The 14,463-nt window shown below is 40.0% G+C and overlaps 1 protein-coding gene across 7 annotated transcripts in view; it reads left to right on the forward strand.

The window, feature by feature from the left end:
- Positions 1 to 250: 250 nt before the first annotated feature.
- The window catches only part of tcf4 (transcription factor 4), a 258,359-nt gene continuing 244,146 nt past the window's right edge, over positions 251 to 14,463 (forward strand). For 3 of the 7 annotated variants that reach the window (XM_076886277.1, XM_076886278.1, XM_076886275.1), the window contains exons 1-3: positions 467 to 793; positions 1,124 to 1,162; positions 5,549 to 5,621. In XM_076886277.1, the coding sequence (XP_076742392.1) occupies positions 722 to 793; positions 1,124 to 1,162; positions 5,549 to 5,621 (184 nt within the window). In that variant the 5' untranslated portion in view covers positions 467 to 721. Of the gene's footprint in view, positions 794 to 1,123; positions 1,163 to 5,548; positions 5,622 to 14,463 lie in introns of all 7 variants that reach the window. The other 4 variants (XM_012920787.4, XM_076886279.1, XM_076886280.1 and 1 more) reach the window with 4 other exon arrangements.

A 14,463-nucleotide genomic window follows, 5' to 3' on the forward strand; every position in this document is an offset into this window, starting at 1 on the left:
GCTAGGTGGCCGCACGATCACATTTATCGCGCCGAAGCTGTGCCAGACGCACATGGGATCCGTCCTGCTTACCGGGGGATCTTCAGCACCGGCAGCCGAGCGGAGGGCACCGTCAGCCCGGTCAGGAGGAGCGCTCAGCCTGCCTGGACTCTTCCGCTGACGCAAAACAAACGCACAGACACACACACACAAACACACACACGCAGAACAAACACTACGCATTTCGGAGGTGATATTCTTCCTTCCTGAGACACAAAGTGTTATTTATTTATATCGTATGCGAGCCTGACAGTCAGCCGCGGCGGACAAACTGCGTGTTAGCGCGGGGAGGTCGGACTTGTTTGGCAGGGGAAACACTGAAACACACGCGAAAAGACTCCCGTTCTGTCGCCCCCCTTCTTTTATTTCCTGTCAGTTTTTTTTCTTCTTCTTGCGATTTATTTCCTGCTGCCAAAACCAGGAACCCGGGACTGAACCCTTACTCCGAGGATGAAAGAAAACTAGATTTGCTTCGAGGCTTTGAGGTTGTTTTACTGGATTTATTTCGCTGTGGAGGAAAAGCGATCCGGGAGCGGAGCGGTGCGCAAAAAAGCCGAGGTCTTCCTCCTCTCTTCTCTCCGTCCTTTCTATCTCTCCATCTATCAATCTGTCTACCCATCCTCTTCTATCTATCTGTCTCTCCATTTGTTTCCATGTTTTAGGTCCGTGCGATTTTGCTAAAATGCATCATCAACAGCGGATGGCAGCTTTGGGAACAGACAAGGAACTGAGTGACTTACTGGATTTCAGCGCGGTAAGGAAATCCACCTTCTTCTCTTATCGCTAATATGAATAAAATGACAGGTATCATGTGAGAGCAAGCCGTAGAGGAGAATAAAGGCGTTCTGTAGGCTTTACATCCACCACTGTTTACATTTTTAATGTATGAGTTGCACGGCACATAGCCCAGCCTGCATATTTTAGCCTTCACTCAGTCTTTTAACTATTTGCACAAAAAGTTGTGTGTTTATGTAGAGTAACTTGCAGAAAGTCAGTGCATATTGTTGGTTTTGTGTTGTTTAATTTTTTTGCTTGTGTGTGCAGAGAATTGTGATGCTGCATTAGTAATTTTGTTGTCTTATAGATGCGAAACAGCGATTTGAAAATGTTCCCAACATCCATGGTAGTATATCTCATTTTAAGTCATTTTTTCCTTCATGTGTAGCCTGATTATTGTTGTTGTTGTTATTATTTTTTATCTTTCTACCCATGATAGGATTTAGTAAATGTTTTTCCTTTTTTCTATGTGACTTTCTAGGCTGCTCCATGCACTCTGCACCGTTTCGTACAGAATATTTCATGCAAATAAAAAAAAAAGAAAAAAGAAAAAGGCTCGATGTTGAATCATGAACCTGCATGACAGACAGCTAGACAGCCAGCCGAGGAGAGGGAAATGTGTCATACTTTGTCCCCGCAGTGTAAATATTCCTGCAGCATTGCTGTTAAATGTCCAAACCCGCGATTGGGTTTGAAAGTGTGCGTGTGTTTTTAAAGAGAACAGCCTGAGTGGTGAACTTGACGGACAGGAAATAGAGTCCCCGCTCTCGCCCATGTTTTCTCTGCGCCTCTCCTCCTCTGGGAGCAACTTTGGTCTGAAGAGGAGGAGGAAGAGGGGGAAAAAAATCAGAAACACCCCTAAATGATGAGAGGGGAAAAAACTGACTTACATTAATCCGGTTATGAAACGTTGAGAAGCAGCATGAACATAATGGTATCATAATATCATAATAGTATTAGGGACATGGGTACAGTGATGCTGCATAACATGCAAATAGAATTTACCTGCAATGTTGTGAGTTATTATATTAATTTTAATACTGTAAAAGCATAATATCACAGCCATGGCCTGTGCATGCAAGTGACTTAACAGGAGTGTGCTACAAATAATTTTTGATGAGAAATATATCATAAAATATACATTTTTACAGGAATGAAATGCCAAAGAGAAGATAGTGTGCCTCATGACTGACTGAATGCACAGCTGAGGCCTGCTAGAAAATCTGTTGTTAGAGCCATGCAACCTACACATTAGTGTCTTGTAATGCACTACCCTTTTTTATTATTTGAGTGCAACATGTTGATAAGAACTTGTGCATCAACTCATACAAGTTAACCCCTGTTGCATTTTTTTTTAGATTTAATAACTTCATACACACATCAGAATATGTCTATAGAAAAATTGTAATTATAGAACACACACTCTCTTAGCTAAGTAGGTCTCTATTTACCATGTTTACAGCAGAACTATCGTTAAAGTCCATGTAGAAGAATAAGAAGTGCCCAAAGTCGACGGAAATCACGACTAATTTCCAGTTTAGTGGCACACACAACATATTCAATTACTTTGGGAATAGTGGCATATATTTAAAAAGAAGCAAAATAAAAGGCTCAAATTATTTTACAAATTTTAATCCTGTACAATGGTTAACTGAATATTTTAAATATGATATATTTGATTAAATAAAATAAAATAAAATAGATTCAGTAAATTGCTTTATAATTCCAATGGCAAGGAGATGCTGCTGTGATACAAATATTCTTCATAGTGCTATTATATCTAGTAAGCCGGGTTATATTATAAATGGTATAAAAGGTTGTTTAGATATTATATCATAGGTGCAAAATGCCGAAAAGTTCAATCAGAAGTTAAATTATGCACAAAAGTAGAAAAATAATTATTGTCCTTAAGAGATAATGCATTAATATTAAAGGCATTTTCCCTGGTTTAAAAACTGAACAGGTTTTTAAGATATGTCAATCAGCCCATCTTAATTTGAAAAAAAAAATTCAAACAAAGGAGGGCAGCAGCAGCTAAAATGTGTCTCCGCTCATTATAAACGCAGACTGAACATTAATTTATTCAATCATCTGTCCTTACACGCCCACAAGCTGACACCAGCAGCTCAAAGCAGTTAGACTGGGATATCGATAGACCCGCTAATAGTCCGAGTTAGATCGTTTATCTCCCCAACGCTTGTTTTCCCTCTTTATTTGTCGCAGCTGTGAGAGAGATTGAATACACAAGCAAGCAACCTCCTTGTTCGGCAGACGCACTTCCAGGCCCAGCAAGCAGCATTAAGAACAGTGATGGATCAAGTGTTCGCTGCTTTGGGTCAGGGTTTAATTTATCAGAATTCTGGTTGATCTGAAATAAAACCAAAAGCCTCTCGAACGCCTTGACTTAGTACAGTCTTGTACCGTCTGTAAGTGTGAAGCTCGGAGTGTGTTTGCGGTCAACCATGCCAACACACGGGCCTGATGTTCATCCAGAGGGGTTATCTGTGAGGGTCAGATGTCTCACTTTGATAGCGTGAAGTGTTCTGTTGTAAAGCTTTACAGTAGCTCATCTCGAAGCACGGCAGGAATCAGTATTCAGCTTCAGTCTGTCTTAACGTGGGCTTGATTTTCCTGTAGATGTGTAGAGCAGATGGTGACTAGTTCTGATGATTATCTCATATGTTTAAGTCAGATATGAAGTAGATATGAAGTGTTTCATTCCAAAATAAGCCATCCAACATTTGGCAAAAGTGACACTTTAGAATGAAAACATATTTTTCACCAAGGTGAGCAGGCGATATAAGTGGTCCTGTTTATTTTTCACAGATGCTGAAAGAGGAATTTGATTTCTCTCCGCTTCACAAAAATAATCCCACAGTGTTTTGGAACACCAAGTCTTCATTTCAGTGTTTAGCTCTGAGCTGGGATTCTCTGATTAGGATTGAGTGCAGACCTAAATGTGTCCATAGCATCAAGTGGAAAACAGAGAAGGGCCAAAACCTTGCATCAAGAGGTGCTGACCAAAGTCAGGAATCTGATTTCTTGACTAAAACTCCAAAATAAAAACTTGTACATTGAATTTTACTTTTAATATCAGTGCCTTTGATTCCCTTTTTAAATTAGGATATGACATCATTCTGTAGATGATTTTATTTTGAATTATTTAATTATTTTACAGCAGCCAATAAAATTCAATCAGCACGATACCTAAGAACATTACATTTTCTTGTACCTCTCCTGAGGTTGACTGCAAATAATTTATTTTTTCTTATATAAAAGTGCATAAAGACAGGATTACTTTGAGTTCAATTTTCTTCTAAAATTTACACTTGCATTGGTTCTCTAAATTTCTATATATTTAAAAATGTTACTCTCTAAAGGACTTGAACGTTAGGGACTTGATCTGGACTTGGAGTGGGAACTTTGATTTAAGATACTGACTTCTGGACTCCCCTCTTCCCATGACTTGGAACTTTCATGTTTTGATGAAGGACTGGATTTGGGATTTGAGTTTTCACTTGTTGGACTTACGTCATCTTCTCATGATTAGGAACTTGCCTGTCTCAACATTGGACTGTTGACATGTTTGTTATGATGTGAAATATCTTCTCTGCAGGACTTGACCCTTACTCATCTTAACTCTGGGATCTTTTGACCTTGCATTGGGACTTGGCTTTTAACTTTTTGGAACATGACCTTTGACCCCTGGAACTTGCACATTTTGATGAAGGACTCGACCGTTTCACAAAATAATTCATAACATATTGCTCTTGATTTGGGATATGATTTTTCATTTGTTCGAGTGCACTTGCCCTGGACTTGCTTATCTTCTCATGGACAGGACTTAGACCTTGCTTGTCTTTACTTGGGACATGACTATGATTGCATCGATTTGGGTCTTTTGACTTACTGGAGCTTTACACTTGACCTTTGTTGGACTTAAACATGACCCTGGATTTACCTGCCAGTCTTGATGTAGGACTTGACTTGGACATGTTAGTCTTGATATGGGTGTTGTTGCCCATATGTGCACATGCGTGACCTGGGACTTGTTTGTCTTCACTTGGGACTTGACTATAAATTTCTTGGCATTGTTTTGGATCTTGACATTTAACTTCCTTGACCTCTCCTGGGATATGACCCTGGACATACCAGTTAGTTACAAAATTGTTTTGCAAAACTGCATCTTTTTTTTCCTTAAAAAACAAAACAAACGGCATAAAATTCTTGGAAAGATGCATACATTGGTTTAATTTTCCTTACAGAGTTCCTGAAGTTCTTGTATAGCAATGAGAACTTCTGTGACAACTTTGACTTCTTGAAAAACAAATGGGGCATTTCTCAAAGTCAAGTGTTTGGCACTTGAACAGATGTATCTTATTAGTATTAAATCAACCAATACCCAGCCCTAGTCACTTTGGACACTTTCCTTGGTAACATCCACACAAAGATTCCTTCCAAAACAAGACATCATGCATTTAAAAAACAGACAGTATACCCTATGGAGAAAAAAAAAAAGGGGGGGGGGGGTACATGTTACCATTAAATTTATGACATTTCCTAATAAGACCATAATGAGATGAGGGGCTGACAGCTCTCAGCCAAATGTTGGATTGGCGTTTTGGAATGAAGCTTTTCACATGTAGCTGCATTGACGTTTCTGTAGAGATGTGTCTTGCTGTGTGCAGTGTCAGTGCTCTCGGAGGTAATGTGCACTCTGTTTGTCTTGTAGATGTTTTCCCCTCCTGTTAGCAGTGGAAAGAACGGGCCAACCTCCCTGGGGAGCGGACATTTCTCCGGCTCAAGTACGTCAGCTTTCTCTTTTTTTGTTTTTCCTCCCTCACTTCATCATCTTCTTTTTCTTCTTTTTCTCCTTCTTCTTCTGCTCTTTTCCTCAGCCTCCTCCTCTCCTTCCTCTTACACCTGCTCACTGCTGCTTTGTTTGCTGTTTGAATTTTCTAATGTGGGTAACAGTGTTCAATACGTGGATATGCAGTTTTTGGTTTTTATGCTGTGTTGCATTGTGGGTTACTTTATATTTCAAGCGGACTTGAAAGCCAAATGAGATTTGGCTTGACGATTTAAGAACACAGCTTACTCATACTGTTTATATTTTTACATTACTCGTATTGTGTACAAACAATAACATTGCTTGGTTTGATTATATGACTTTGAATATCCTTAAATCTGTCTCATAATACTTTCCTACATTGTTTGTAGAAAAATGGTCTCCGTATTATGTATTTTATTTAAACAACAAAAAACAAATCACCCAGTTTCTTGAATCCGGGGACATTGTTGTTTTTAACATTATTCAAAAAAGAGGAAGTAGATAATTCTCGAGTTAACTCACAATATTGAATTTTATTTTTATTGCCGCTTTATTTCACATTATATAAGTATATGAATGCCAATCTTGGATAAACGGTGATGTAATTTTTCTGACTTTTTTGGGAGGGGGGTCCCATCTGTGTTTCAGCTGCTCAGGTTCATTCCTGAAGGACACTTCCTGTTTTTCTGGTTTGCCGCAGTCGTTCTTTCCTTCCTGTGTTGTGGAGATCAGTTTGCTTTGTTTTGCTACGCGCTGGTAGTGTTTGTGTCAAACAGGCACGGTTTGGCTTCGTCAGCGGTGGAATGTGGTGGCTCCAACTTGAAAATGTGGATATTGATAATGCTGATTCATAATGTTGTGTCTGGCTTTTACCCTCAGTTCAGTCTGATAAAGTGTTTTAATTCATTCAATCAACCATTTATTCAGTTTTGTTAAGGAGTCTGTGTTTCATTCATTCAGCAGGTCAGTGATTAAATATGGCACACAGTCACTGAGTGCATCAGCGAGGTTGTAAACTGGTCAGAGAGTGAGTCAGTGAGTCTTTAGGTATGTCATGTTATTGATTCATTCATCCAGCCAGGCAGTTATATTCTTAGTAGGAAGTACTTCAGAGGGTTGGGTGTTATTTAAAAGTTTTTCACTCAGCCAGCGTCAGTTCATTAATGGGCGACTGCCAATATATCCTCAGTGATGTGTCTGCTGTGCATCATCCCTAACCCCCTGCATATATACGCTCAGAGAAGTAAATACAAACCACCCATTACTTTTTTGTTTCAAACTGATCGATAGATACCTTTTAGCCACTACATGAAAAAGCATGAGGTGATAACACATGTTTATTAAATGATCAGTTGCACAACCTGCAACTTGTATGGTGCTAGTAACACCATGCTGACCTAGGGAATGTGGACTTCCACGCTGGCACACTTCCACACATTTACCTGTACTGAACATCAGCCATAAAATGCCAGGTCACCACAGCTACATTTTCTAGTGTGTAAACCTCTCCACTATTCCCCGACACAAAAAAAAAAAAAAAAAAAAAAATGAAAGAAGCATCACCTTGTAGCACTGCTCAGCTATTGCACTTATCACAGAGTTTAATTTTCAAGGAGTTAAACCAGAAAACTGGCGAAATTAAATTATGCAAAAAATGTGTTAACTGAACCGTTAAGTTAGCAGTTGATTTATGTTAAAGTAGTGCTAAAGTTTTGATTAAGTAGTAATACTATTCTGTCATCCTAAAGTTAATTCAGCCTCTTAGATTTATGGTGATCCACTGATGACAGGCAGTCAGGAATATCAACCTCCACGCAGAGACTCATTTATTTGGAACAATAATCAGTCTCAGTCCTTCCACAAAGGTTTATTAGATGCTTCAAAGCAGCGTATGCCATGCATCTTAGAGCTCAGCATTACTAAAAGAAGACAACAGTAAAACTGCTGGACCAACATGGCCTACTTTAATTTAGTATATTCGTTTAAATGTTCCCATGCTAATAACTCTGGACTTGATCGACTGTCAACTTGACTTTAGTGAGGTGCAGAATTAAAAGAGAAAATTGAAACAGCAAAATATTGTGTATTCTGTCCCAGTTTGCCAGTTTTACCACTGTTACATATGACTTCTCACATTGTGTTAGCTGTAGGTTGTGTCTTTTGGGGGGCATGGCCACAGTTAGCCAGCTTAGCGTTTTAAGTTAGAGATTACAGTGTAAGTATAGTCCAGTCATTTATTGAATTTGTCACTTGGTTCTTATTATATCTGTTTTGCTCTTTGTTTTTTTGTATTCAGGATTGCTTGTTTGTTTGTTTTTTCATATGTATGGGAAGAATGGAGCTGGAGATTATTGGATTGGATCCTTTCTGAGCTGAGCATGAAGTCAAAGTTCTTGATTTACTGGCAATCTACATTGGTACCCCACCCATTGTATGAAAAGTGAGCTTTTTTCAATGTGTGTCTGGGATGACCCTTAGAGATACGGACATCTGAGCAGGATGCCTCCTGGGCTCCTAGGTGAGATGTTTCAGGTACGTCCAACCATGAGGAGACCCTGGGCCTGATCTGTCGCAGGAATACCTCGGTGTACCACCAGAAGAGGAGGAGGTGATCAGGTCCAAAGGAGGTCTAGCTATCTTTGCGTGGACTGTTGCCCTCTTGTGCAGCTCCTTCTGCTAATGAAAAGTAGAAAGATAGATAGATAGATAGATAGATAGATAGATAGATAGATAGATAGATGGACGGGTGGTCTTAATGTATCCAAGATATATTCAGAAAGGGCTGAAATCCACTTATTGAAATTGCCTCCTGGGGATATCTAAGACCCATTCTGGCCAGATCTAAGACTGAAAGCAGATTAGGGCAATAAACTTGTACTGTAGCTGTTTTCCATGAAAATGATTCATCCATTCATTTCTGCTCCTTTGTGGTTAGCCATTACCCTGTTAAATGAGCAAAGCTATTATTTTTGTTACCAGACATCTTCTTCAGCATTACTCTTCTTCTCTTTTTTTGTTTAGCAGTTTTGAAACAGCTTCAGCCTTTGGAATGGTTGAGACTTTTGATCACATAGGCTGACATGCACATATGTAAAAACATATTTGCTCCATGATTTTATCAGTTATCTTCATGAAAAATAATGTTACTGAGGTGCTGTAATTAATTGTAATAGTATCCTTGGAAGTGCCTGCTATGCTTCTGTTCTGGTTCAGCCAATGAAGTGAAAGGATGAAAAAAGAAGGCAGATGCTGTCCTGTGCATCTTATACTGTATGTTGATAACATTTGCAATGGGTACGTAAAACAAATTTGCATTACTCAGTGAGGTGCATTCATGTTAATAAGCACACGCTCTCCACCTTTTGCCACCTCTGTGGTTGGATGCATCGTTCTTTGCTTTGAGATCACATTGTATGTTTGGGTGCATTTTCCTCATGTGTTTCACAGGATTGCATTGCGGTATGTCTGGTGTATGTTCGGCAGCATCTGCAGTGTTTATTAATCAGCCTTCAGCCACCATACCAGTAGGATACTTTCTGTTTAAAGTGTTTTCTGGAAGGTCTTCACAGAAAACAGCCGGGTCCTTTCTGTTGCTCCCGCTCCTGTTATTTGCCTCTAAACGGCGTTCGGAAGCCATTTTGTTAGTTGGCTGGAATACAGAGAGATGGCGAGGCATCTTCTTTGTTTACTGCTTCGTTGTGTGGTTGTTGTTGTTTGTGCTCCGCGGTTTCGGTGATGTTGTTTGCTCCTGTGCCGTGCATACAAATGCGAGGGAGGACGACAAATGTTACGATTTTTGGCAAAAGAAAAAAAAAGTGAATTTGTAGCGTTTTTTAGGCCTTAGGTTTGCTGCCTCAAAGTGTATCTTCATGTTAGGATTGTTGTTGTTTTTTTTCTTTTTCTTTTGATACAGGAACACACCGTGGAGTCACACGCGCATACGCTTACCCTACTATACAAATCACACTGTGTTTCCCATACACACACATCTAAATATCCTCGTGTACACACACGTGCGCGCGCGCTCTGCTCACCCCTGCTGTGGCTTTTTGCAGGCCTCGGCATTTTGATGAGCCTGGTGCTGTTTGTGAATGCAGCTAATTAGAACTCTATAGACCTACACAACCATGAGAGGAGCGGTTTCCAAAGGCTGGGTTGAGGCCATAGGCTGGGACGTGCTGACATGGAATGGGGTCCATTCACTGTAGACTGACAGGAGTTACTCTGCTTTGAATGATGCACTTTCATACATTTGAAATTTTGTGTTCATGCTCAGTCCTGTAAAGTATTTACTTCTGTTTGTAAATGCATACCTTAAGCTGTTTATACTCTTCCAGTTAAAGTCACATAAATGATGATTTCAAACTTTGATCGTACAAATTCTTGATGTTTCATAAAAAGAGAACTTTGTGTTTCTTCACACAGCCAGTAAGTAGGCCTACCTAAAGTTAGACTTTAGGAAATTAAGATTTCTATTAGCTAATTTTCAATCAGTTTCTTTACTTCTCTGCCATAAAAAATTGATGGGACATTGTTGTCACCCTGCTGGGTCAAAGGTCAGGGGACGTGGACACCTAAGTTTGTGAATGCATCAATGTCAAATTGGTGCCATAGGTGCATCTACTAAGAATCTCAGATGAGTTCAAATCTCAGTAATCTCCACCTCGCAGTCAGGGGTCAGGTCACGTTTTCTGAAAATCGGGAAAAACATGACTTAAAAGGCCAGTAGTATGACTCAGAGCTTTGGTAGCCATACTAATGAATGATCCTGATAAGTTTAGAAATGTCAATCAAGAAAACATTTGTGCATATATAAATGAATGGATACAACATCATCTTATCACCTTATTATATCCTGCTCTATGGGTACCCTCATAGACCAAATGATGCAATAGTCTCGCATAACTTAGCTCACAATAGTTTAAACATTTTCAATATGCTGAGCATAATAACCCAATAACATTTATCACCTTTTGACAAAGCATTACAAGTTAATGCAAACCTTTCTGCTGCTCATAAATTTCTCTGTAGACCCTTGGTACTCTAAAAAACGTGCTGCATAGGTTCCAGTGTAAAGAACATGTAATAAAAGCACTGGTTTTCCATAATATTGTAAGGACACAGGTATTTGCACGAAAAGTAGGTAAATGGTAAAATGGCTTGTATTTGTATAGCGCTTTACTAGTCCCTAAGGACCCCAAAGCGCTTTACACATCCAGTCATCCACCCATTCACACACTGGTGATGGCAGCTACATTGTAGCCACAGCCACCCTGGCGCGCACTGACAGAGGCGAGGCTGCCGGACACTGGCGCCACCGAGCCCACTGACAACCAACCAGTAGGCAACGGGTGAAGTGTCTTGCCCAAGGACCCAACGACTGAGACTGTCCGAGCCGGGGCTCGAACCGGCAACCTTCCGATTACAAGGCGAACTCCCAACTCTTGAGCCACGATCGCCCTAGGTGACGGATTTTGTTCTTTTCAAAGGTTACGTTGAATTGAGATGATGTTTTGTTGAGCTAAGTGTACCCAGTATTGGTTGTTTTTTCACTTGAGCTGATTTAATGTTAGCTTGGCTGTTATCTTAGGACGGTGGCACATGAGATTGACCTGTATATTAGCAGATTAGCAGATGCCAAGTGTCGGCATCCTTGTTTAAAAAAAAAAAGACTCTACAGTAATATAGAGAAAATCCCAACAGTCAGACAACCGTCTCTGAGCAAGCAGTTGGGCAACAGTGGAAAGGAATAACTCCCCTTTAACAGGAAGAAACCTCTGACAGGACAAGACTCAGCAAGGTGAATGTTGCTACATTCAACCTGCTGTTAGTTAGCAAGCTGATTTACACTCACTTACTTAGAAAAGACATATGAAAAGGATCTCTTCCAAGCCTTTTTAGGGCATCGTTTAATTGTACCCTGATGTGAAATTTTACTTTAGTTTGAGAATTAAATGGACCACTGATCACCGAGCAGTACCTGCTTTCAGTACAGTTTTTGATCTTTGGTTCTGTGGGCACTGCTCCACAGTAATTCACATTTCCACTAACACATGTCTTTGTGTTTAAATTCCTATATATCCTAACTAAAGAAAGTAGCCCGTCCTGTAGAAAATAGGTGGTGAAGGAAAGTTTGGATGTAAGAAGAGCCTGGAGGTGTTGAATATAAAAATAACGTCTCAGTGAGACGAGGCAGAGGGCTAAAAATATTTTGTAGGATTTGGTTTATCTGATGCTTTTGAGGATAAGGAGTGACATTTTCCCAACCATGTCTTTATGTAGAGATTGAACTCTGAAATGACAGCCTTCACACAAAGCTGTGAATGTACCTCTCCGTGTAAGCCCTTGTATTTCTGCCCATAAATTCACCTTAAAACACAAAAGCATCTAAACATGAACACCGCACAGTCTCGGCTGACATGCTCAGCCCACGGTCATCACCAACCAGGAAGTGGATTAGGCGTTTTAATTATTGAGAGATTTCGCCGTTGTTGTTGTTGTTTATTTTGGGATCATCCCTGGAAAGATAATACACACTTCAAACTCGGTGTGTGTGTGTGTGTGTGTGTTTCTAATCTCCTCCTGGATGAAGCCGTTCAGTGAGCGGCTTCACTCTGCCTGTCAAAACCACCGCCGCTGCCACCACTCGTCTATTTCAGGTCTTGGCTGGTTTTGGTGTTTTCCTCTTTTTTTTTTTCTTTAAAAAAAAAAAGCCGTTGTAACCTCTCAGATCCGCTGTTTGTCTCCCTGTCAGTGGTGTTGGAAGGCGACCGAGATGTGTGTGTGTGTGTGTGCGAGCGAGAGCGTGTAAATGTGTGTGTCCTCAGCAAAACGAAGGTTGAGCATTGGAAAAAAAATGAGTGCAAGAGATTTGAGGCATTGATTTTTGAATTGTCTGTCTGAACAAGCAAATATGTGTGGGCAGGTGTTTATGTGTGTAGTTGGGACCATGGAGGGTGGGGGTGGGAGGAAAGAAAGGTTTGGCAGTGTGAGGGCAAACCATCAACCCTGCTGTCATGTGTCTTAAAGTTGGCACTGAGAGATGAAGGAAGTGTTTCCTGGAAGCAGAAAGAAACAAAGGTGACAGAGGAAGGAAAGAAGGAAGTAAGGAAGAAACAAAAGAAGGAAAGAACAGAATAAGAGGAATTTTAAATAATTGGACACAGAAATAAAATCAAATTAAGATGAAATAAGAAATGAAAAGTTACGCAAGTAATAAAAACTCAAAGAAATTGTGTAGTAAGGAAAGTAAACAAGGGATGGAGCGGAGCTAATGGAGAAGTAGGAGAGGAAGGGGTAACAATGAAACGGAGAGAATGAGGGAGAAATTTTAGAGGGACGTAACATGAAAGAAAGAACCGAAAAAAGTTGAAAAGTTGAAAGGAAGCAAGAAACAAAGGAAATGGAATATAAAGGGTTAATGGAGAACTGATTAAAAAAAGTAAGAATTTAATGGTGAGTGAATGATGGACAAAAAGAACAAAATTAGATGGTAAATGTCAAAAGAAACACAGGAAATACGAAAAGGGACAAGAAGGCATAACTATAGCAAGAAGGAAAAGAGTGAGGAATAAGAGAGGAACGATACTACTAAAGGCGTTTAAGAAAAGACTAACACGAGGAAGGAGGGAACTGATGAATCAGTGAAAGGAAACAATGGGAAAAGGAAAAGGGAAGGGATATGAAGAAATTAAAGATAGTAAAGGTTAGCAAAGAACTGAAACAAGGAAGTATAAGACAGACAGACAGAAAGAAGACACATTTTGAAGTTTGGTGCTGGAGTGACTCAAACCAAGACTGGGATTGGTGTCCTGTCCTTTATCATTTCATCATCATCGTCAGTATTTTAATTATTAATGGGCTAATTTCACTTGCTGTGTGCTTTTATTTAAGGAGTACTCACAGGTTGTGTTGCTTGACTTCATCAGAAAACCAGCAAACTGTCTTTTTTCTTTTCTTTTAATGGGTTTATTGTAAACCTTTTCTGACCTCTTCAGAGAGGCAGGACTCATCGGCCTGGTCACCAGGAGGGTGGAGAAGAACTGTGTTGCTTTCTGTGGTGCCAGCAGAATACATGACATCACTAATGTTATGGGTTAAGAGGTTACTGTTATTTCCTGGATTTCCTGGAGTGGACCAGGCCACTCAAAGCCAACATCAGAACCTCCACATGAGTTTATACATGTTTTGGTATATATTCCTAAAACACTGTAAAGTACTGTACTGTAGTTTTTAAACAATGTTTACTCTAAACCATGTAGTTGCACATGCTCATGGTTCTAAAGAAGATTCAAATGAAACAGTCTGAGGCTGAAAGCAAATCTTCCTTAAATATGAGCCAAAAACAGCCACCGCAGTGTGGCTTACTGTTGGGTTTGTATGACATTTTGGACAGCTCCTGAGCTAGATGGCACCGAGAAATAAGATATTCCAATGTAAATATACAAACAATACTTTTGAGAAGAACAAATCCATAGCTGGTTGATGTTTCTCTTTTCATTAGATTTGTTGGGGGGAGAAAAACATCAGCGTTCCTCCTTTAAAAACATCATCTCTTTGAATGATCGCCAAATCAGTAAGCTTTATCCCGTTTTATTTTTGTCCCACCTTCCACCCCAGTGTCTTCTTTCTTTTCCTGTCAAAACCAAAGACAAACAGAAGAAGAAAAAAAACGCAGCAGCTCTGTCGCCTTTGCCAGTGAGCTTCACGCATTAGCAGAGAAATTTGGGCAAGGGCAGATACAGCCCCGATGGCATGCCTGATTTTTGTTCTCCTAATTGGCATAGCTTATTAAGTCACAGTTCACAGCGGAGAAA

This window comes from Maylandia zebra, linkage group LG7 (genome assembly GCF_041146795.1).
Source record: "Maylandia zebra isolate NMK-2024a linkage group LG7, Mzebra_GT3a, whole genome shotgun sequence".
In the NCBI taxonomy this organism is placed as follows: Eukaryota; Metazoa; Chordata; class Actinopteri; order Cichliformes; family Cichlidae; genus Maylandia; species Maylandia zebra.